At 35.7% G+C, this 24,560-nt stretch overlaps 1 protein-coding gene and 1 pseudogene across 8 annotated transcripts in view; one reads left to right on the top strand and one right to left on the bottom strand.

Moving 5' to 3' along the window:
• The window catches only part of ADGRL3 (adhesion G protein-coupled receptor L3), an 858,517-nt gene that overhangs the window by 361,311 nt on the left and 472,646 nt on the right, over positions 1-24,560 (bottom strand). For 7 of the 8 annotated variants that reach the window (XM_061192347.1, XM_061192340.1, XM_061192343.1 and 4 more), the window contains one exon: positions 18,565-18,674. In XM_061192347.1, the coding sequence (XP_061048330.1) occupies positions 18,565-18,674 (110 nt within the window). Of the gene's footprint in view, positions 1-18,564; positions 18,675-19,279; positions 19,309-24,560 lie in introns of those variants that run through there. The other variant, XM_061192346.1, reaches the window with a different exon arrangement.
• Positions 11,865-12,554, top strand: LOC133092478 (GTP-binding nuclear protein Ran-like; annotated as a pseudogene).

Genomic DNA, 24,560 nt, shown 5'->3' with positions numbered 1-24,560 from the left:
TAGAGACGAGGGAAGGAAAGGAATGCCAAAACGAATTAAGAAAGAAAACTGAGAGGATGGAATTAGATATTATGTAAAAGATAATATTTTCACATCAGTCAGAGGAAGAGCTTAGTAAAGGAGGAGATAGTAAATGGTCACAACTACTGCGGAGATATTGAAGAATAAGTTCTGAGAAAATAAAGTTTGACTCAAAAGAAAGTTTCAGATGGTTTTTGATAAAATGTTACCAGTAAATCGGTGGAGGAAAAAGATGGCGAGGAGGTAGCTGCTAAATGCTTAAGGAATATCATTAAGTTAAGAAACAAAAACAAAAAAAAAACTTCCCAGCCTTGTGCCACTACAGAAATTAGTTCACATGTGTAGTAGTCCCTCTGTTTCTGAGTAGTTCAAAGTTATTTTGGTTCTCTTATCATAGGTATTTTGATTAAGGTAGTTGCACTACCTGTGACAGATACTTCTAAAGTTTATTTAATGAAAACTCTCCAAATCAAGTGACTATACAGATTCACAGGACACATGCCTCAAACTTTAGCAAAGGCTAAGATTTGTCAGTGGTGTTGGGTCAGTCATTTTGGTGGAGAATTAAAGGTCACAGGTTCAATCCCATTCAGCTTGACTCTACACCTTGAACCATTAACTTCAGTCAGCAGACAGGTGCTCTTGTGTCAAGTGGCAAGTGTCCCACTGCTGTTTGAAAAGTAAGATAACACAAATGATTCTTAGTAAACCAGCCAAGATCATCTTACTGGTAAAGATCATTCATCTTATCACATACGAAGCAAAATAAAAATTTCCATCAATAGGGGAATGACTGAATACATCGTCTACATCAACCCATGAAATATTATAAAGCCCTTAAAAAGAATCAAAGTTATACCAGCTGACTCTGGCTAACTTCACAAGATATCATATAATGAGAAAAGCAAGACGCATGTATGATATGATCCCGTTTTTGTAAAGACACATACACACACACCCAGATACACACATATATAAATCTATATTCATGTAAAAATCTCCAAAGGATATCTGAGTATAGGAAGAACTGTCAAGAACATACACTAAATTGTATGTTTATATATATGTGTGTGCTTATATATGTGTGTGTGTGTATATATATATATAACTCCCATCCTTGTAAAATCATGCATCTGTGTATATATGCATAAAGCAATGCCTAAAATAATGGTAATTACAAAGTTAGTTGAATTTATCTCCAGTTAAAGAAACTGAAGTAAACTTTACTTTCATCTTCCTTTATTTTTTGTAATATTTTTATTATTTGATCATTTATTCTTTATTTATGTAACCAGAAAAAAAGACATTTTATTGTAGAAAAAAAAGGCAAGTGGATTGGTTTCAATTTAATCCATCAGTCTTAAATCAGCCATGGACTGCCCATTTTCTCCTAGGTATTGATACTATGAGCATTCTGCGATTGTTGATACTCGATAATCAGGTATACTTGGTCTTTAAGAAATAGAGCAATAGAACTTCACATGTGTTCTATACTGAATTGTACTCTTTTTAAAATAAAAATTTGCACTTTAATTAAAACAAACTTGTAGAAGGCTGAATAATGACCCCTCCTCAATCGTCCATGCCCTAATCCCCAGAACCTGTGAATGTTTTACCTTTCATCACAAAGTGAACTTTCACGGATGTGATTGAGTTAAGGATTTTGAGATATTAAGATAATCCTGAATCATCCAGGTGAGCCCATGATGAGTCTTTATGAAAGAGAGGCAAGAGATTCAATGTCAGAGAAGAGACCTGAGGACAGAAGTAGAGGTTAGAGTGATGTGCCTTGATGATGGATGAAGGGGTCACAAGCTATAGAATGCAGGTGGCTTTTAGAAGATGGAAAAGTCAAGGAATCAGATTCCTCCAAAAGGAACAGACTCCTACAAATACCCTTATTTTAGACTTCTGACCTCTACACCTGTAAGAGAATAAAATTATCACCATGTTGTGATATAGTAGCAGTAGAAAACTAATGCAAAAGTTTAACAATTATTAACAGCAACAAAGCATTATAAATCAGATTCAGTTCAGAGCAAAACTTACAGAATCAGTGATAGTGATCACCCCACTCACTAACTGCAGTTTCTCTCCCTCCTTGTAGTAACACAGGTTCCTACCAATGATTCCTACCTCCTGATAGAAATTCTTTTCAAGTCAAGCTAACCTCAGCACACACAACTCTAATTTTTAGGCATCAGGCTAGAGGGTAGTAAAATACTTTGTAAAAGGTAGCTGGTTAGGCTTCTCAATTCTCAGACAAGAAGATATTTTTGCCAGCCTTTAACAAAATGAACAAAATCACATGAGTCAAAGGGACCTGTATTCAAATACCCACCCCCTCTCCCCACCCATCTACTAGGCATGGGAATTTGGACAAACTAAGGACTTAATTTATATTCTTGTGTTCCTTATTTTTAAAATGGGAATTATACAACATAAATAAACTGCTATGAGGATAAAATGATATTGTATACAAAGTATTTAGCATAGTGTTAGCACTTGGTACTTGCTCAGAGAACAATATGTATTATTAGAGGAAAAAAAACCCTCATTTTTCTCCAGCAATTTTTCTTCTTTATATTTTAATTTTGACAAAGAGGAAGAAAATCAAGTAGAGGAGTTATAGTCTATTTTTATTAAACACTCTAAGATATTCTTTCTCAATCACTTCCTGGGCCGTCAGCTTCTAAGTCACTCCAGTTTCCACTCCAATCAGAGAAAGAGCTGCTAAATGTTTAATGAACTATTTGCATCAAATGGTTACTTGGCAACCATCACTAATATAAAATTGGACTTGAGTTTATGTAAAAGTCTACAATCTACTGAAAGGATTCGAAGAAAGATGAATACTAGTCCATGTTAGAATTTTAACTCTTAAAAACACACACAGGTGGGCTCTCAAGAGCCTAAATCAGGAATGTGCAATATTATTTATAGCTTGGTATTCAGAATTTCATTATTTACTGTTTTCAACAATAGGCTAAACACTCTATCCATATTGTATGAAAGACTAAAATAATAATACCAAACTTTTATCAAGCACTAATTACATGCCACAAACTATTTTAATTCTGTTGTGTGTATTAGTTATTTGGAGAGTCAAAACAACTTTGATGTAGTGCTTACATTGAAGAGATAAATCATAATTCTAAAGCATTAGATTCATTTGGATATTTCTGGTACACAATGAGACTCTTCGTCTCTATTATTCGTCAATGAGACAAAAAAGATCCTGGCTTTCCATTACTTAGGTAAAATAAAATGGCCTTTGTAGGTTGGTCCCTATTAGCTCTGAATCTTGAGCACTTTTAGAACCAATGATAAATGGGATTTTTAGTGAACAGCTCCTCCAGTGTTCAAGCTACTGCCTGATGATAAAGATAAGGTATTTCAACATTTTAGAAAATACCATCTGATACCCACAAGGAGCAGCAGCTGGTGAGATTCAGTCAAGTAATATAACTCATCATAAACTCTTGAATTTTGTATTAGAAACAGTGTTAATCACAAATGTAGGCCATCATTGATAAATGACAGAAGGATTGCCAGTCCTAAAGACAAAGAATAGCTTATGTTTTTCACTTTACACTTATCACTCATTCTTAAAAAGAATAACACATGCCATCTGTTGCAGGGCAGTCATTCATAATTTATGAGATCTGAGCTTGATATTTGAAAACATTTAATATGAGTATTAGTGAGTGCATGATAAAGTAGAATCAGGAATTCTTAGAGCTTTGCCTTGATAATCTCCCCAATAATATTCTTTTACTAGGCAAGCATTTTTCTTGAAGTTAAGCCTTGATGAGTCTGGGTAGATAGCTCGATAAGTAACAGATCAGGATAAAACCAAAATATGGCCATAAGAACAATTTCTGTTAGATTCTGATACACACAAGTAGCCAGCTACCAGTTCTATTGGTGCTTGAGCAATCAGAATGAATACAGAAGAAAAAAAAAGAAAGCATTGTTGTAGAAATAAATGCATTTTATTTCCAACAAATTTGAATATGATCTTCCTTCTGAGCCTTTCCTGTTATCTTGATAAACTTAACAGCAAAGAGTTCTCTAAGTGTAAGAAGAATAGGGGAGAGAGCAAGTCAAGGAAAATCACATTAAAGGAAATCCTGTGTTCTGCCTTTTGAGAGATATGCATTCTTCTATTTTCTCCATAAGTACATTAGCTGGGTTTTTTGTTTGTTTGTTTTTAACTGCAGACGGTTTTTAGCAACTATGAAATCTCAATGTAACTGAGTACTGAACTTATTTCAAGCTGCTTTAAAAACTAAAACGAGAAAGGATTTGCCACAGAAATTTGGATACATAGCCGACAAAGGCTTCCAAAAGTAAATAGCTTATAGTGAACATAAAAGTAAATTGCACACCCCAAAAATGTTCACTTATTGGCTTTCTCCAGGCAATTTTGAAATAAATTTATGAGAAAGGCCATGAGGCTTGAAATCTAGCTGTATGCACAGAAAAGACTGTTCTTTCATAATATTGAGAAAGTTGGGTTTTTTGATAACTCAATATGTTATTGTATGTATGTAATTGTATTAATTACAGGCTATATTGAAGGCAAACAAAGACAAAATAATCCAGTAGTCACATGAGGGCCATTTTGAATTTTGAAATCTTCCTGGAAGAATGTGAATTAAAATGAGGAACTGAATTAGAATGACAAATATCAACTAAAGGGGATATATTTGAATCTTTTATATTTTTGAGAGTATGCCTTAATCACTGCTTCTGTCTCTAGGCTATAGAAACCTATTCTGAAACTTAAAGAAACAGAGTAGGATGATGGACTGACAATTCAACTTACAATTAGGTGTCACTGAGTTATAACTATATAATCATTAACTATTTCACTTATTCTGAGTCTTAGGTTGTTCACCTACAAAAAACACTAACAGAGAGGTTTAGATTGCTTTATGATTAAATTCCACTGTTATCACCTAGATCCAGTATATGAAAACTCATATAATAAAGGCTGAACCAATATTTGTTGAATGAAATAAATGAACATGGCCAGGCTCAACCTGGAGGTATTTGAGGACATTGACACCTCTTTATCTATTGTTATCTATGGGGAGAAATGGGTCTGGAGGTAAATAATCTAGTACTAAAAGCTAACACCAGTGAGGAAAGTATGAAACTAAAAGATGCAATGCTCAAACTCCATAGCAAGCTTGGGTGTGATTCATGCAATTTCTAGCACCAACAGGTTAAGTCCGAAGGGGATGCAGAGCAGGAAATATGTGATAAAAGAACCCACAGAGACAACTGAGCTGAGGGTAGATTCAGAAAATCTGCTTGCTTGATGTGTCTTAGTATCACTTTTAGGTTAAAGAGAGCAACCCCATAAAAGAGAACTGGTTCAAGAACTAAATCAGATGACAGATGCCTTTGTAACTAGCTCTGAGAAAGACTAAAAATCCAGAGGTGATCTGAAATAAAAAGTGAGGAACTAAGACAAAAGTCTTGTCTGTGAAATTATACCAATAGTCAAGAGCAATAGAGAAGGCTATAACTCTATGATGCCTGGGGCTCCCTGGGATAAGTTAACAGCATAATATAATTCTAAGCCCCAGTACATGATAGTATTGATCGTCAAAAAACTTCAGAAATGGATGAGATGCCAGAGCCATATTAATTTTAATAGCTATGATATACTGAGAATTTCTAACATGGCCATCACTGTACAATCTTTTTACATATATTTTATTTTAATTTTCATAGACACTGTGTGAATTGATTATCATCCCTATTTTCTATGTGAAGAGACTCATTCACAGAGGAGTAAAACAACTTCACTAGAAAACAGCTATTAATTAGCAAAATCAGAACATAAATTCTAAGGCTCTTACTCTTAACCACTACGTTATGCTCTTGTGCTTGAGAGAACTGGTAAGGCAAAAATAGGGAAAATGTGACAGGACCTGCCACCTGCCTAAGTAATAATTAGAAATATATCATTGCCATGAAGAATACCTGAAAACAGCTACTTCTTTTGTCTCCATATCACTTACTATTCTATTCTGCATTTGTTTCTGTTTTAATTGAAGTAGAAAGCAGTTAGCACAGAGAGGAGGAAATATATTTATAAAATATATTAATAAAAACTAAGCTGTAAGGCCAGACACCATCAAACTCTTAGAGGAAAACATAGGCAGAACACTCTATGACATAAATCATACCAAGATCCTTTTTGACCCACCTCCTAGAGAAATGGAAATAAAAACAAAAATAAATAAATGGGACCTAATGAAACTGAAAAGCTTTTGCACAGCAAAGGAAACCATAAACAAGACGAAAGGACAACCCTCAGAATGGGAGAAAATATTTGCAAATGAAGCAACTGACAAAGGATTAATTTCCAAAACATACAAGCAACTCATGCAGCTCAATATCAAAAAAACAAACAACCCAATCCAAAAATGGGCAGAAGACCTAAATAGACATTTCTCCAAAGAAGATATACAGATTGCCAACAAACACATGAAAGAATGCTCAACATCATTAATCATTAGAGAAATGCAAATCAAAACTACAATGAGGTAAAACCTCTCACCAGTCAGAATGGCCATCATCAAAAAATGTACAAACAATAAATGCTGGAGAGGGTGTGGAGAAAAGGGAACCCTCTTGCACTGTTGGTGGGAGTGTAAATTGATACAGCCACTATGGAGAACAGTATGGTGGTTCCTTAAAAAACTAAAAATAGAACTACCAAATGACCCAGCAATCCAACTCCTGGGCATATACCCTGAGAAAACCATAATTCAAAAAGAGTCATGTACCAAAATGTTCATTGCAGCTCTATTTACAATAGCCAGGACATGGAAGCAACCTAAGTGTCCATCAACAGATGAATGGATAAAGAAGATGTGGCACATATATACAATGGAATATTACTCAGCCATAGAAAGGAATGAAACTGAGTTATTTGTAGTGAGGTGGATAGACCTATAGACTGTTATACAGAGTGAAGTAAGTCAGAAAGAGAAAAACAAATACCATATGCTAACACATATATATGGAATCTAAAAAAAAAAGAAAATGGTCAGAAGAACCTAGGAGCAAGACGGGAATAAAGATGCAGACCTACTAGAGAATGGACTTGAGGATACAGGGAGGGGGAAGGGTAAGCTCAGACAAAGTGAGAGAGTGGCATGGACATATATACACTACCAAATGTAAAATAACTAGCTAGTGGGAAGCAGCCGCATAGCACAGGGAGATCAGCTCAGTGCTTTGTGACCACCTAGAGGGGTGGGATAGGGAGGGTGGGAGGGAGGGAGATGCAAGAGGGAAGAGATATGGGGACATATGTATATGTATAACTGATTCACTTTTTTATAAAGCAGAAACTGACACACCATTGTAAAGCAATTATACTCTAATAAAGATGTTAAAAACTTAAAACAAAACAAAACAAACAAACAAAAAAAACTAAGCAATATTAGCTCCTTCCCTGTCTGATTCTGTGTTGATATGATGACTCTAAGGATTACAGATTAATGAGAAGATTATGGTTTCCTGGAAGTTAGAAAACAGTCATATTTATACTATGGGGGGCATGTAGACATTGTGCAATGTTTTAAAAAACAAGTAGGTTTTCATTAAGGGCTGATAAAACTAAATTAAATTAGTACATACAGAGTAGAATTGGAAGTCCATAAATATGGATTTAATTCAAGTATTACAAGTCAGTTATTGTGAAAATTTCCTGTTTGTTTAAAGTATAAGAAAATTTAAACAGAAATTCACTACATTTATTCATCCTGTCCATCTAGCTCATATATTTATAATCAACCACTTATTTACCCATTCACTATTTCTGCTGCCTCATATAAATAGTAGATAGGTGTAATACAGTAAAACTGATTTTACTAAACACTAACTTGACTTCAGTTTGCCTTGGGTTTCGTATATTTATAGAATTAAAATGACTTTTGTCTATAACAACATGCTGTGCATCCCACATCCAGACAGTCCATGACAGGGAAGGTTTCTATGTTTACTTTTAAAAAATATTGTTACAGAAATACACCATAATCTTTATTTAGAAAACAAAACTATGTCTTTACTACTCCATGTCCTAAGTAAAATAATGAATGTTTAAACAATATTAATCATTTCAGAAAAAAATATTATAGCAGGTTGTATGAGTATTCTACTGCTGCTACAACAAATTACCACAAACTCAGTGGTTTTAAACAACACAAATTGTCAGAAGTTCAAAATGGGTCTTAAGGGCTAAAATTAAGAGGTCAGCAGAGTTATGCTCATTCTGGATGCTCTAGGGAACATTTATGTCCTTGCTCTTTCCAGCTTCTTAGAGGATACCTGCATTCCTTGGCTAGTGGCCCCTTCCTCCATCTTCAATATTCATCACTCTAATCTCTGCTTCTGTTGTCATATCTCCTGTTTCGAACATTAACCTCTTGCCTCCTTTTTATAAGGATATTTATGATTAGATTGGGTCTCCATGGATAATCCAGGATAATCTCCCCAACTCAAGATCCTTAATTCAATCAAATCTGCAAAGTCTCTTTGCCATTTATAATAACATATTATGGATTTCTTTGAGGGACCGTTATTGAATCTACCATATAAGTATTTAATCGTGTAAAAGAATTTGGGTTTTATAGCAGGATTTTGAAAAATTTTAAGCAATTTAAAAAATTGACAACATTCACAGGAATTGTGATCTCCTACCATTTGAGAAATTCCTCAGAAATAAAACAAAAACATTAAAGTTTAGGTAGATTTTTCCCTTTACTAACTAATCATTTTAATGAAGTACTATTATGTTAAAATTGAAAAATTTGAATGAAGTACTTTCTAAGCAAATTGATTACTTTTTTTCTAGTTTCATAAGATTAATGATTAGAATACAAGAAAATTAACAATGCTCTTTCATAGTATTTCAATTGATTTTACAAGAATTTAGAAAAATTTTATCTGGAAAATTAACTCTTTAGATCTCATACATCAAGTTTGCTATAAGATCTTTTTAGCAATAAACACTTTGGGGAAAAAAAAAAACCCTCACCTTCACGTTTTCACTACTTCTCTTCCCATACATATGCAGTATATTTTAAAAACAAAATGTTATATTCCATGTCTCTTTAAACCTCACATGTTTATGCTATTCAATTTGAGGATCTTATAAAAATTTATTTGAATTAAGTTTAAGTGCATTAGTTCTATAATCTTACTATTTCAAATAAAGCAAGTAAGCATGGGTAAACTAATCCCCCAACTTTATGTCTGTAATAACATTTTACTTCCTAAATCAAATATTTTCCTAACTTTGTCAATCCAATTAATTTTTTAATACTCTCAATGCATCTTGTTTCCTTACAATTAGCATCATGTGTACACTTACATATTATTAATCCACTATAAATATATCTATTTATTCTATCTAGCTGTTGATGCCATTTGATATTTGGTTTATTTGATATAAGTTTACCTTTATGTTATTGTAGAATGTAATATTTTCAAAAATATATATTTTAAAGGAAATATCACTTTATTAAATTTCATTCTGCAAACATATTTTGATTCTTAATAAATCCTAGAAACTTGAAAGAAATTGCTGCTTCATTATTAATGGTATTAATAGTACTAATTGCTGGTTGGTATGTCTCCAAGTCACCCTCCCCCATGTTGACTGCAATCACACTGACTTTCTATCAGGTATTAGGACAAGCCAACCTCTTCCCAGTCTCACGCTTTTTGGAGCTAATGATCTCTCTGCTTTGAAAGCTTTTTCCCAGGCTCTTTGCCTGACTGTCTCATTCTCATTCTTCAGGTTTCAAATACCCTCTCTTGAGAGCAGTCTTTTATCACACCTATATAAGCTAGCCCTTTTATTGTTTTCTATTGTACAACTGTGTTTATTTTCTTCTTGCATTTTATCATTTATGATTATATGTATTGGTTCATGTGTTTATTATTTGCCTTATCCACGGGACCACCAGATCCATAAGGCCGAACTCTACTTTTCCCCATCACTTAACACACTGATTAACCCATAATACGTACTGATAAACTTCTATTGGTAGAATTATTGTTGGTGCAAGAACTTAATACTATATATTTTGAAAATAAAAAATATATATATAGTAACTATTTAGAGTGCTTTTACACCTATTAGCATTGATTAGATACAAACTCTATAACAAGAGTTGCAAATTTAAGTATATTCAGAAGCCAGGAGATATTTTAAAAGAGTATAATGAACCAGGTACAGTAAAATAAGTAATGGAAATTACAGGAAATAGCAAAGAACAGACCCTATTTAAAAGGTGCAGCACCTACTCAGCTCTAGTCTATTGTTGCCCAAGGGAATACAGGTCCAGTGTTTCTCCAGACTTCAGGTTTAATCTGAGTTTTAGGGATTTGGGAGACCTAAGGAAACCCTCTGCAGGCTGAATCTGGTCCAGGACCACTAACCTGCAGCCCTTGCTCAAAAGTCTACTGAGGGATCTGATTCTTTCTAATTATATATAGGCTCTTTGCCAGCCCCATTCTCATTCCTTGGAAACAACTGAATTTCAGGCAGTCCTGATGTCCTAGCCTAGATCATTACAGGACTTAGATCAGATGGACCATTTTGGTAACTGATTCATCCAAACGCAGAGTACTTAAGAGACTGTCCACTAACTCTTGCTCTCTGGATCACTGGATCTTATTTTTTCAGACCTGTTTTTCACCTTTCTTCTTTTGATTCTGGAACTATTACTTTGTATTTCCCACCCTCCCTCCTGCCACAAAAGGCTTCATTTTTCAACTTAAATTAGTCAAAATTGGTTCTTGCAGATTTGCAAACAAGTATTTATTAATATATTAGTTAATTACATTAAAAATAGTTTATTATCTTTGTGCTCCACACTGTGATGGGTATTAGGGCTCAGAAGAATCCCAGCATACAGGTAAGTCATGATTTCTACCCTGCCCATCTATGGGTTCATCTCCTGTCACTCTTGTTTTGTTTTTCATGCAAACACCAAACTGTTTTGGTTTTATATTCACGATAACAGTTACTTATCTTACATTGTCCCATCTGCCGAAAATGATTGCCCTTCTCATTAAAGTCTACTCATTCTTTAAGATTCAGCTCAAGAGTCATCTCCTCTAGAAAACCTTCCCTGAAGATATACCCCCACACACACCCCCTACAAACATCAGCCACTATGGGATGGGCATGTCTTCTAGGTGCACTGCTAACATGAAGTGTTCAGTTGCTTTGCTGAACTAGGAACAGTGTAACTTTGGGGACCTTGAGCCTCATTTGGCTAAATTCCTCTGTGGCAGAATTTTTATCCTATCATTCTACCTAGTGTTTAGCATAGTGCCTGGTCTGCAATAGGCGTTGTGTGATGAAAGGAAGATAAAAGAGGGAGGTCTTGAAAGCAAATGATATAATCCAGCTGAGAATAATTTCCATAAACATATGAAGCAGCTAGACAAGAATAGGAGAGAATTTAGGGTGAGAACTTCTAAGAAAGTATATAGTTCACCTACGCTTCCTGTTTTCCAAACTTATAATAGCAATTTTTATGAATATTTCATATTTGGGACATACAATAAAAGTTTAAATTAACTATTAAGTAATTACTGATTCACTTGCAAAAGTTTTATGAACTCTATGTGAGGTGCAAGATACTGTCAAGTAGAAACTATTTAAGAAAGAAACTGGCCCCCGGCCTCCGCGCCGAGCAGGCCTCCGCTCCGTCCGGTCTGCACTTGGAGCAGCCATGAGCCGGTCCCTGGGGGCCAGGGGAGCCGGGCTGGGGAGCAGCGCCCCAGACGCCGTCGCCATGGCGCGCCCTCACAGCCCCCGCCCGCGTTAACATCACGATGGCTGCCAAGGAGAACCCCAACTTCAGTTCAAACTTACATTGTTTGGTGATGGTGGTACTGGTAAAACTACATTTGTGAAACGTCATCTGACTGGTGAATTTGAGAAGAAGTATGTAGCTACCTTGGGTGTTGAGGTCCATCCCCTTGTGTTCCATACCAACAGAGGACCTATTAAATTCAATGTATGGGACACAGCTGGTCAGGAGAAACTTGGTGGACTGAGAGATGGCTATTATATCCAAGCTCAGGGTGCCATTATAATGTTTGATGTAACATCGAGAGTTACTTACAAGAACGTGCCTAACTGGCATAGAGATCTGGTACGAGTGTGTGAAAACACCCTCATCATGTTGTATGGCAACAAAGTGGATATTAAGGACAGAAAGGTTAAGTCAAAGTCAATTGTCTTCCACTGAAAGAAGAATCTTCAGTACTATGACATTTCTGCCAAAAGTAACTACAACTTTGAAAAGCCCTTCCTCTGGCTTGCTAGAAAACTGATGGGAGACCCTAACTTGGAGTTCATCGCCATGCCTGCTCTCGCCCCGCCAGAGGCGGTCATGGACCCAGCGTTGGCAGCGCAGTAAGAGCACGATCTAGAGGTTGCTCAGACAACTGCCCTCCCGGATGAAGATGCTGACCTGTGAGAAAGTGAAGCTGGAGCCCAGCGTCAGAAGTCTAGTTTTATAGGCAACTGTCCTGTGATATCAGTGGTGCAGTGTGTTTGCCACTTTATTATATAGCTAAGCAGAACATGTGCTTAATCTTTGGGATGCTGAAGGAGATGAATGGGCTTCAGAGTGAATGTAGCAGTTAAAAAAAAAAAAAAACCTTCATTTTTTTGGACCTGCATATTTAGGTGTTTTGGAACACAGTTGTTTCCTCCTTGAGTTCCAAATATAAGACTGCTACAGTCACATCACAGTATTCAGTGGTGGAATATTGTTTGTTACTGTCATTCCCATTCCTTTTTGTTTAGAATCAGAATAAAGTTGTATTTCAAATATCTAAAAAGAAAAGAAAAGAAAAGAATAGAAAAAAGAAAGAAACTGTGGTGGGAAGAAAAAGGAGAAAGAAAGGAAGAATTTTATTGTTCTTGTTATAAGTGTCATTCTAAAAAAGAATTTAGATAACTGACATTCCTCTTATAAAGGGACAATACTTGCTACATTATATGGAGGCATACAGAAGAATAATATGAAAAACAAATTGGTTGCTAGGAGCATTCTAGCATTGTTGAGTAATACAATTACAACATCAAATAATTTGGAAAAACTAAAATTCATATAATCTATATTTTTTACCATAGATCTTCCCTTTGAATTAATAAGGTCTTGTGTGTAGACAAGAGTTTCTTTTGTTTATCATTTTAGCAATGAACATAATGATTTTAGAGGATTAAATTTTGACCATATTTCCTTTTTTCTTTCAAACATTCAATATGCCTTTATTGAATGTCTCCTATGTATCGGAAACTGGAAAAGGTACTGAGGCATTGGGAATCAAATTATATCTTGACATTGTGATATTTTTAAAATTTAACATATGGGTTAATTTCAGCATGAGTTTTTAAATGTGTAATTATTTATTTACATAATAGGAACCAAAGTGTGAACATATTAAAATATGCACTCAGTTGAATATTAGTTGCAAAATGTATTTAGTTATTTATAATTAAATATTTAAAGGCTTTTGTTCATTTTAAATGCTGAAAGATAGTACTTTTTTCTTTTAGTAAAAAAAGACAAAATAACAGACTATATAATTAATTGTAAATATTAATTTCCAACATTACTTGGTTTGCATGTCTTTCCATAAAGACAATCACATACATAACTTCAGATGGCTAATATGAATGGTGAGAAAGTCTGTAAGTGCTATAAAATAAGATTGGTTTAACCAAACACTCATTTCTAGTGGCTCTCCAATTGTGTGCTTCCCCCATCTATTTCAAAGAAAATCTACCAGGAGAGAAGATTACTAGAATAAGTAATATGTACTTTGTATTTTTAAAAAGAAGAAACAAAGAACTGAAGAGAAATGCTGGACTGTGAGAGAAGACAAACACTTTTTGAGTGTAATGTGTGTGAAACTGTATGCCTTGGAAGAAAGACAAATTATCAGCAGGATATAAAGTAAAGCTAAAGTAAAGATTTTTTGCTCAGAAATACTCTATATAGGTGGTTAGTTGTTTTACTGTTTTCTCTCTAACACAAGTCATCCCTGTAAACTGGCAAAATGAAGGAAGCTCTACTTAAAGATGCCACAATTTCCATCCCAAATCAGGCTAGAAGTGATGGGGTGGGGTGAGAAGAAGGAAGCTGCGAAAACAAAACTGTGGCATTGGTAAATGCTGAGGTTTAACCTCTTGAATATTTGGGTCATCTCCTGGGGAGGAAATATCACGAAGGAGGAAAACCAAACCTCAAAAGAAAAGGCAAAGGCTATAAAAGTCATACTGGAACTAAGCTGTCACAGGAACAGAGAAAAGTATTGATTCAACTGTCCCCAAAACAGGGTATCTGTTGAACCCAAACAAGAAATTACAGACAGTAGAAAGAAAAGATTAAATACAACTTTAGTGATTTGGAAAAAACTGAGTACAAGACACTCAAAAAACTGAGTATAAGACAAATTCAGTAGCCTCACTACATTGTTTAAAATTCCTAATTTTCCTTATTTTATTTCCTACTGTCATCTTTTCAAAACAAGCCACACCACTTGGTTGATTTAGGTTAAAGTCCTCTTAAAAATTTCAGTGTTCATTTATACACCGATTTACTGACTCCTAAAACTCTGCAAAAATTATTGCAAGCTTATCTTAGATGTTTTTAATTTTCCTTCTCCTGTGTGATACAATAAACTTTGTTGAATTTTTCTATATTACCTCTTATATACTTATATATCGTTAATATTGATATGTTTTTCTATATATTTTTGTTTTTCTATATTTTATATTTTCTTTCTATATTTTCCATGAAAAAGTATCACCTTAAAAATCAATAGTACCATAGAAACATATACACACAGAGCATGTATAAAAAAAAATATCAATAATATTTTTCCACATATCAATATTAAGAAAACATTCATAACAAAGTATATCACCATATACACTGCAGTTTGTCATCTTAAATTCAAAATGAAAATGGATATTATTAAATTATATAACAAACAGAACCTAAGAGTATTTGTTGTTTGGTTGTTTATTCAGTTGTTCAGTTAGAAAATTTTCAAATATTAATATTGAACCCTAAATATGAAGTCTGTCTGCTACTAATATAATAGGGTCTTTTAACAAGCATATTAATTAAGTACAAGGATTTTCTCCTATAATACAGGTAATTTAAACAACTTTTTAAGTTACTACTTAGATAAGAGCCTCATTCTAAATTGTCGGTGGTATTTTTATAGCACAAATTAGTCTTTGCCATAAAGCTTCATTAGGTGTTTGGGAAAATAAAAGTTGCAGTGATTCAGCTGTTTTAAGAAAAGAATACAAACCTCTTAAAAGTAAGTAGCAAAAGAAAGAAGAAAAAGGGTCCGGGCCCTTGAAGCATTTGCTTTCACTATGTACAATTACTGTACTGATGAAAGTTAAATATTGAACACCATTGAATAACTCTTGAAAATATAAAGCGTAAAATCTATGGGGAGAACTATAGCTGCATCCTTAAGAACAGGTATTACAGACAAACTCAACTCTTGGCTCTGCCATTTCCTAGCTATTCTACATTTTACATGAAACGTTTTACTTATCCTATTGAGTATGTTTCCTCTTCAGTAAAGTGCTGACACTCATACCTAACAGGGAGGAGACTGTGAGAATTAAATAAAATAATGTATGTAAACATATAAGCCATGTAGTAAATGTTAATAAATGAAACCTATTTTAATAAGTGAATATTTTCAGCATTGGAAAAGTCAGTTTTTTTTTATGCTGGAGAAAAGAAAAAGAGCTTATTATTAACTAAATCAGAACTTGTAGTAGTCCACCCCTTATCCACGGGGAGTACATTCTAAGACCCACAGTGGATTCCTGAAGCTGCAGATAGCACCAAACCCTATATACACTGTTTTTCTTCCTATACATACATATCTATGATAAAGTTTAATTTATAAATTAGGCACAGTAAGAAAATATCCAAATTTCCAGCATGACTCCTCTTGCGCTTTGGGGCCATTAAAACATGGGTTACTTGAACACAAGCACTATGATAGTGTGACAGCTGAAGTGTTATAGATAACTGACTAACAAGTGGGTAGCATATATAGTGGATACACTAAACAGGGGGATGATTCACGTCTCGAGTAGGATGGCATATTTCATCATGCTACTCAAAATGGCACATGATTTAAAACTTATGAATTGTTTATTTCTGGAAAGTTCCATTTAATATTTTCAGACTGAGGTTGACCATGGATAACTGAAACCAAGGAAAGTGAAATCACAGATAACAGGGGACTACTGTACTATAGATGAGGGAAAGTCTATAAGGTGAGATCCAGAAAATTTAATAGCTTACCTGAGCTAAAGGATCCAGAATTTTTGTTAAGTAACCAGGCTTCCTGATATCTGGCCATTTTTCTACTAAACGAGCCTACCTTTCAAATGAGTCACTATAGTTTATTTTATGGTTTTTCCTTTCTTTTGGATTATTTTCTTTTAAGTTCATGTTAAATTTTCTAAATGAGTTTCCAGTTATGCATTACACTTTTAACTGAAACATACTGAAGATAATTTAAACAAACACAATTATACTATATCATATAAATTAAACTGTGTATAAACTGGAAAGTGGTTGCACCTGTGTTTATAATTCTTATTTAATGAAACAATCAGATAAATATTTTAATATAATATGAACATAATTCTAAGGCAATCAGTACATTTTCGGGATTACCAGAAACCTGAAAATATAGGATATTCAGGAATCAAATTGCCCAACTCTAAAAATTTATAAGAGAGAGGAAATCCGTGGTAAACCACAATCCTTTTATACAAAAGTGTATGAGCAAGTTCTTATCTATATTGAAATGATTTAAGAAGATGATTTTTCAGAATGAGTTTGGCAGAGGAATTTGGAGTAGTTATCCTTAAAGGAATTCTGAAGAAATACAGAAAACTGAAGAAACAGCTGTGAAATTCTTTCATTTTTAAAAATTGTGAAAAAAAAAATTTTACAAAACTTCTTCAGCTTTCATGTTGCAATAATATGATTGTAAGTTTCTTAAAACTGTCTTTAAAAATGAGGCACACCTTATTTAATATTTTTTTAAATGCCTTTGGAAATAGCTATTCTACATATTTCACAAAGATCTTATTATGCAACCTAAGTATAACTGTCACAGTTCTAAAGTGGACTACAAATTTTATTTCTTTAAAGTATCACTAATGAACAATAAATGGTCATTTAGCATTATATTTTTATAGAAGGGTTCCTGGAGATAACAATATAAGAAGCCTAACCTCAATTGAGATTTCAATAAAACCTATACACTTATGCTTTTTTCACACACAAAAAAGTAAGCTTATAAAACTGCCCTAGATAAACTTTCTCTATTCAATCACACTGTAAATAAAGGAACAATGAAATTTTCTCTTGATTGCTTTCATTATTACTTTTAAATTTCAATTCATTTCTTGCTGGCCAAATTTCTCTATTGTTATTGGAGTACACACACTTACAGCTCATGAGCACTGTGTTGCTTTTTAAGTAAACAGCAGTGAGGCAAGCCTAGAACTACCTCTTGACACAGTAAACTTGCTGACCCCCAGATGCTTTGTTTCTTCTGAGATGTCAAGGGAAGTTGGAACCTGGGATTTGTTTATGATCCCAGGAGTTTTCTACCTCTGGGATGAGCTGCATAAGATCACTCAGGAAATCCTGAGAATACAGGATTTCCTGAGTGATCTTCACTAAGGTATCCCATGAATAATTAACTAGTCAGATCAAAAATATTTCTTTTGAGATGATGATTCTACCTTTGGATAAAAAGGTCAAAAAAAAATGTGTCATTTTTGATTGTTTGATTTTTCATTATTCCTGAAGAAAAAAGAAAAGTTGTTGGTATATATCATTTCTGACATAAAGGTTGCAAAGACACAGTTCTTGAGACTGTAAAAGACACATTCTCTAAAGAGTGTTTTAGTTCATGTAATCCTTGTATTTTCTTTCCAATCTGCTCCCTCTGGGTGAATATATTTCTACTTCTCAATATATTGGCAGCACAGGAAGCTTAGATATAATTGCTCCTATCAAATTCAAGATTTATCATTTTCTATACTACTATATATACAAGTATATTATTCACTTTCATTTCTGTTTGCTTGGACCTGGAGGGATATGGTACTGGCATACCACTCTTTCATCCTTTTTCTAAATATTTTATATTGCATTAAGAAAAGAGTTTTAGAATAGATACTGATATACAGAAATGTATAGTCAAAATTAAATGCTGCAGGATCATGCAGGCAACACCTAATTCTTCTAAGGGTGGGGAGAATGTAAGACCCTGAAAAATTAAAATTAGCCAGCTTTTTAATATAATTTATGTGATTATTTTTACGTTTTCATAGAGACTATGTTGTCAATGCATGCAAAACAAAGCTTAATATCTTTCCTTTTTACAAGAAAAGTACAGAAATATACATACTGTAAGGGACACATTCATACTGCACTTCAAGGTATTTATAGGTTCCCGGACATGGGTCTGGAAAAACATCGGGACCTGCCACCACTGCACACTGGGTTCTGTTATTGCACCTGAAGTCAAAAGAGAAGAAAAGAAAAAAATAATAAGTTTCTACATAGTTAAATGATTATTAACACCAATACCAATTTTATTTTAGTTGTTAATTACACAGATTTAAATAAGATTTTGGTCAATTTAGGGTTTTAGACTTGTTGAGGAAATATCTATAGTATACCTAAAAAAACAATAGACATTAAAAAATTCATTCAGGCTGAGTTCGGAAGATGACTGAAGAGTAAGACACGGACATCACCTTCCTCCCCACAGATACATTAGAAATACATCTACACGTGGAACTGCTCCTACAAAACACCTACTGAACGCTGGCAGAAGACCTCAGACCTCCCAAAAGGCAAGAAACTCCCCACGTACCTGGGTAGGGCAAAAGAAAAAAGATAAAAAACAGAGACAAAAGAATAGGGACGGGACCTGCACCAGTGGGAGGGAGCGGTGAAGGAGGAAAGGTTTCCACACACTAGGAAGCCCCTTCGCGGGCGGAGACTGCGGGTGGCAGAGGGGGGAAGCTTCGGAGCCGCGGAGGAGAGCACAGCCACGGGGTGCAGAGGGCAAAGCGGAGAGATTCCAGCATGGAGGATCGGTGCCGACCAGCACTCACCAGCTCGAGAGGCTTATCTGCTCCTCCGCGGGGGTGGGCGGGGGCTGGGAGCTGAGGCTCCGGCTTCAGTCGGAGCCCAGGGAGAGGGCTGGGGTTGGCGGTGTGAACACAGCCTGAAGGGGGCTAGTGCGCCACAGCTAGCCGGGAGGGAGTCCGGAAAAAGGTCTGGACTTGCCGAAGAGGCAAGAGACTTTTTCTTGCCTCTTTGTTTCCTGGTGCGTGAGGAGAGGGGATTCAGAGCGCCGCTTAAAGGAGCCCCAGAGACAGGTGCGAGCCACGGCTATCAGCGCGGACCACAGAGACGAGCATGCGATGCTAAGGCTGCCGCTGCCGCCACCAAGAAACCTGTGTGCAAGCACAGGTCACTCTCCACACCTCCCCTCCTGGGAGCCTGTGCAGCCCGCCACTGCCAGGGTCCCGTGATCCAGGGACAACTTCCCCGGGAGAACGCACGGCGCGCCTCAGGCTGGTGCAACGTCACGCTGGCCTCTACCGCGCAGGCTCGCCCCGCCTCCGTACCCCTCCCTCCCGCCGGCCTGAGTGAGCCAGAGCCCCCGAAGCAGCTGCTCCTTTAACCCCGTCCTGTCTGAGCGAAGAACAGACGCCCTCAGGCGACCTACACGCAGAGGCAGGTCCAAATCCAAAGCAGAAACCCGGGAGCTGTGCGAACAAAGAAGAGAAAGGAAATTTCTCCCAGCAGCCTCAGAAGCAGCGGATTAAAGCTCCACAAACAACTTGATGTGCCTGCATCTGTTGAATACCTGAATAGACAATGAATCATCCCAAATTGAGGAGGTGGATTTTGGGAGCAAGATATATTATTTTTTCCCCTTTTCCTCTTTTTGTGAGTGTGTATGTGTATGCTTCTGTGTGAGATATTGTCTGTATAGCTTTGCTTTCACCATTTGTCCTAGGGTTCTGTCAGTCCATTTTTTGTTTTTTTTTTACTTAAAAAATTTTTTTTTCTTAATAATTATTTTTTATTTTATTAACTTTATTTTATTTTATCTTACTTTACTTTATTTTATTTTATCCTCTTTCTTTCTTTCTTTCTTTTTATTTTTTCTCCCTTTTATACTGAGCCGTGTGCATGAAAGGCTCTTGGTGCTCCAGCCAGGCATCAGGGCTGTGGCTCTGAGGTGGGAGAGCCAACTTCAGGACACTGGTCCACAAGAGACCTCCCCGCTCAACGTAATACCAAACGGCAAAAATCTCCCAGAGATCTCCATCTCAACACCAAGACCCAGCTTCACTCAACGACCAGCAAACTACAGTGCTGGACATCCTATGCCAAACAACTAGCAAGACAGGAACACAGCCCCATCCATTAGCAGAGAGGCTGCCTAAAATCATAATAAGGCCACAGACACCCCAAAACACACCACCAGACGTGGACCTGCCCACCAGAAAGACAACACCCAGCCTGATCCACCAGAACACAGGCACTAGTCCCCTCCACCAGGAAGCCTACACAACCCACTGAACCAACCTTAGCCACTGGGGACAGACACCAAAAACAACAGGAACTACAAACCTGCAGCCTGCAAAAAGGAGACCCCAAACACAGTAAGATAAGTAAAATGAGAAGACAGAAAAACACACAGAAGATGAAGGAGCAAGGTAAAAACACATCAGACCTAACAAATGAAGAGGAAATAGGCAGTCTACCTGAAAAAGAATTCAGAGTAATGATAGTAAAGATGATCCAAAATCTTGGAAATAGAATAGACAAAATGCAAGAAACATATAACAAGGACCTAGAAGAACTAAAGAGGAAACAAGCAATGATGAACAACACAATAAATGAAATTAAAAATACTCTAGAAGGGATCAATAGCAGAATAACTGAGGCAGAAAAACGGATAAGTGACCTGGAAGATAAAATGGTGGAAATAACTATTGCAGAGCAGAATAAAGAAAAAAGAATGAAAAGAACTGAGGACAGTCTCAGAGACCTCTGGGACCACATTAAACACACCAACATTCAAATTATAGGGGTCCCAGAAGAAGAAGAGAAAAAGAAAGGGACTGAGAAAATATTTGATGAGATTATAGTGGAAAACTTCCCTAATATGGGAAAGGAAATAGTTAATCAAGTCCTGGAAGCACAGAGAGTCCCATACAGGATAAATCCAAGGAGAAACATGCCAAGACACATATTAATCAAACTATCAAAAATTAAATATAAAGAAAACATATTAAAAGCAGCAAGGGAAAAACAACAAATAACACACAAGGGAATCCCCATAAGGTTAACAGCTGATCTTTCAGCAGAAACTCTGCAAGCCAGAAGGGAGGGGCAGGACATATTTAAAGTGATGAAGGAGAAAACCCTACAACCAAGATTACTCTACCCAGCAAGGATCTCATTCAGATTTGATGGAGAAATTAAAACCTTTACAGACAAGCAAAAGCTGAGAGAGTTCAGCACCACCAAACCAGCTTTACAACAAATGCTAAAGGAACTTCTCGAGGCAAGAAACACAAGAGAAGGAAAACACCTACAATAACAAACCCAAAACATTGAAGAAAATGGGAATAGGAACATACATATCGATAATTACCTTAAATGTAAATGGATTAAATGCTCCCACCAAAAGACACAGACTGGTTGAATGAATACAAAAACAAGACCCATATATATGCTGTCTACAAGAGACCCACTTCAGACCTAGGGACACATACAGACTGAAAGGGGATGGAAAAAGATATTCCATGCAAATGGAAATCAAAAGAAAGCTGGAGTAGCAATTCTCATATCAGACAAAATAGACTTTAAAATAAAGACTATTACAAGAGACAAAGAAGGACAGTACATAATGATCAAGGGATACATCCAATAAGAAGATATAACAACTGTAAATATTTATGCACCCAACATAGGAGCACCTCAATACATAAGGCAAATACTAACAGCCATAAAAGCGGAAATCGACAGTAACACAATCATAGTAGGGGACTTTAACGCCCCACTTTCACCAATGGACAGATCATCCAAAATGAAAATAAGGAAACACAAGCTTTAAATGATACATTAAACAAGATGGACTAATTGATATTTATAGGACATTCCACCCAAAAACAACAGAATACACATTTTTCTCAAGTGCTCATGGAACATTCTCCAGGATAGATCATATCTTGGGTCACAAATCAAGCCTTGGTAAATTTAAGAAAATTGAAATTGTATCAAGTATCTTTTCCGACCACAACGCTATGAGAGTAGATATCAATTACAGGAAAAGATCTGTAAAAAATACAAACACATGGAGGGTAAAAATACACTACTTAATAACGAAGTGATCACTGAAGAAATCAAAGGGGAAATCAAAAAATACCTAGAAACAATGGAGACACGATGACCCAAAACCTATGGGATGCAGCGAAAGCAATTCTAAGAGGGAAGTTTATAGCAATACAATCCTACCTTAAGAAACAGGAAACATCTCAAATAAACAACATAACCTTGCACCTAAAGCAATTAGAGAAAGAAGAACAAAAAAACCCCAAAGTTAGCAGAAGGAAAGAAATCACAAAGATCAGATCAGAAATAAATGAAAAAGAAATGAAGGAAACGATAGCAAAGATCAATAAAACTAAAAGCTGGTTCTTTGAGAAGATAAACAAAATTGATAAACCATTAGCCACATTCATCAAGAAAAAAAGGGAGAAGACTCAAATCAATAGAATTAGAAATGAAAAAGGAGAAGTAACAACTGACACTGCAGAAATACAAACGATCATGAGAGATTACTACAAGCAACTCTACGCCAATAAAATGGACAACCTGGAAGAAATGGACAAATTCTTAGAAATGCACAACCTGCCGAGACTGAACCAGGAAGAAATAGAAAATATGAACAGACCAATCACAAGCACTGAAATTGAAACTGTAATTAAAAATCTTCCAACAAACAAAAGCCCAGGACCAGATGGCTTCACAGGCGTATTCTATCAAACATTTGGAGAAGAGCTAACACCCATCCTTCTCAAACTCTTCCAAAATATTGCAGAGGGAGGAACACTCCCCAACTCATTCTACGAGGCCACCATCACCCTGATACCAAAACCAGACAAAGATGTCACAAAGAAAGAAAACTACAGGCGAATATCACTGATGAACATAGATGCAAAAATCCTCAACAAAATACTAGCAAACAGAATCCAACAGCACATTAAAAGGATCATACACCATGATCAAGTGGGGTTTATCCCAGGAATGCAAGGATTCTTCAATATATGCAAATCAATCAACGTGATACACCATATTAACAAATTGAAGGAGAAAAACCATATGATCATCTCAATAGATGCAGAGAAAGCTTTTGACAAAATTCAACACCAATTTATGATGAAAGCCCTGCAGAAAGTAGGCATAGAGGGAACTTTCCTCAACATAATAAAGGCCATATATGACAAACCCACAGCCAACATTGTCCTCAATGGTGAAAAACTGAAAACATTTCCACTAAGATCAGGAATAAGACAAGGTTGCCCACTCTCACCACTATTATTCAATATAGTTTTGGAAGTGTTAGCCACAGCAATCAGAAAAGAAGAAATAAAAGGAATCCATATCAGAAAAGAAGAAGTAAAGCTGTCACTGTTTGCAGATGACATGATACTATACATAAAGAATCCTAAAGATGCTACCAGAAAACTACTAGAGCTAATCAATGAATTTGGTAAAGTAGCAGGATACAAAATTAATGCACAGAAATCTCTTGCATTCCTATACACTAATGATGAAAAATCTGAAAGTGAAATTAAGAAAACACTCCCATTTACCACTGCAACAAAAAGAATAAAATATCTAGGAATAAACCTACCTAAGGAGACAAAAGACATGTATGCAGAAAATTATAAGACACTGATGAAAGAAATTAAAGATGATACAAATAGATGGAGAGAAATACCATGTTCTTGGATTGGAAGAATCAACATTGTGAAAATGACTCTACTACCCAAAGCAATCTATAGATTCAATGCAATCCCTATCAAACTACCACTGGCATTTTTCACAGAACTAGAACAAAAAATTTCACAATTTGTATGGAAACACAAAAGACCCCAAATAGCCAAAGCAATCTTGAGAACGAAAAACGGAGCTGGAGGAATCAGGCTCCCTGACTTCAGACTATACTACAAAGCTACAGTAATCAAGAAAGTACGGTACTGGCACAAAAACAGAAATATAGATCAATGGAACAGGATAGAAAGCTCAGAGATAAACCCACGCACATATGGTCACCTTATGTTTGATAAAGGAGGCAAGCATATA

This window comes from Eubalaena glacialis, chromosome 5 (genome assembly GCF_028564815.1).
Source record: "Eubalaena glacialis isolate mEubGla1 chromosome 5, mEubGla1.1.hap2.+ XY, whole genome shotgun sequence".
In the NCBI taxonomy this organism is placed as follows: Eukaryota; Metazoa; Chordata; class Mammalia; order Artiodactyla; family Balaenidae; genus Eubalaena; species Eubalaena glacialis.
Note: the sequence above shows the minus strand (reverse complement) of the source record. Positions and strands in the feature narration are given on the sequence as shown.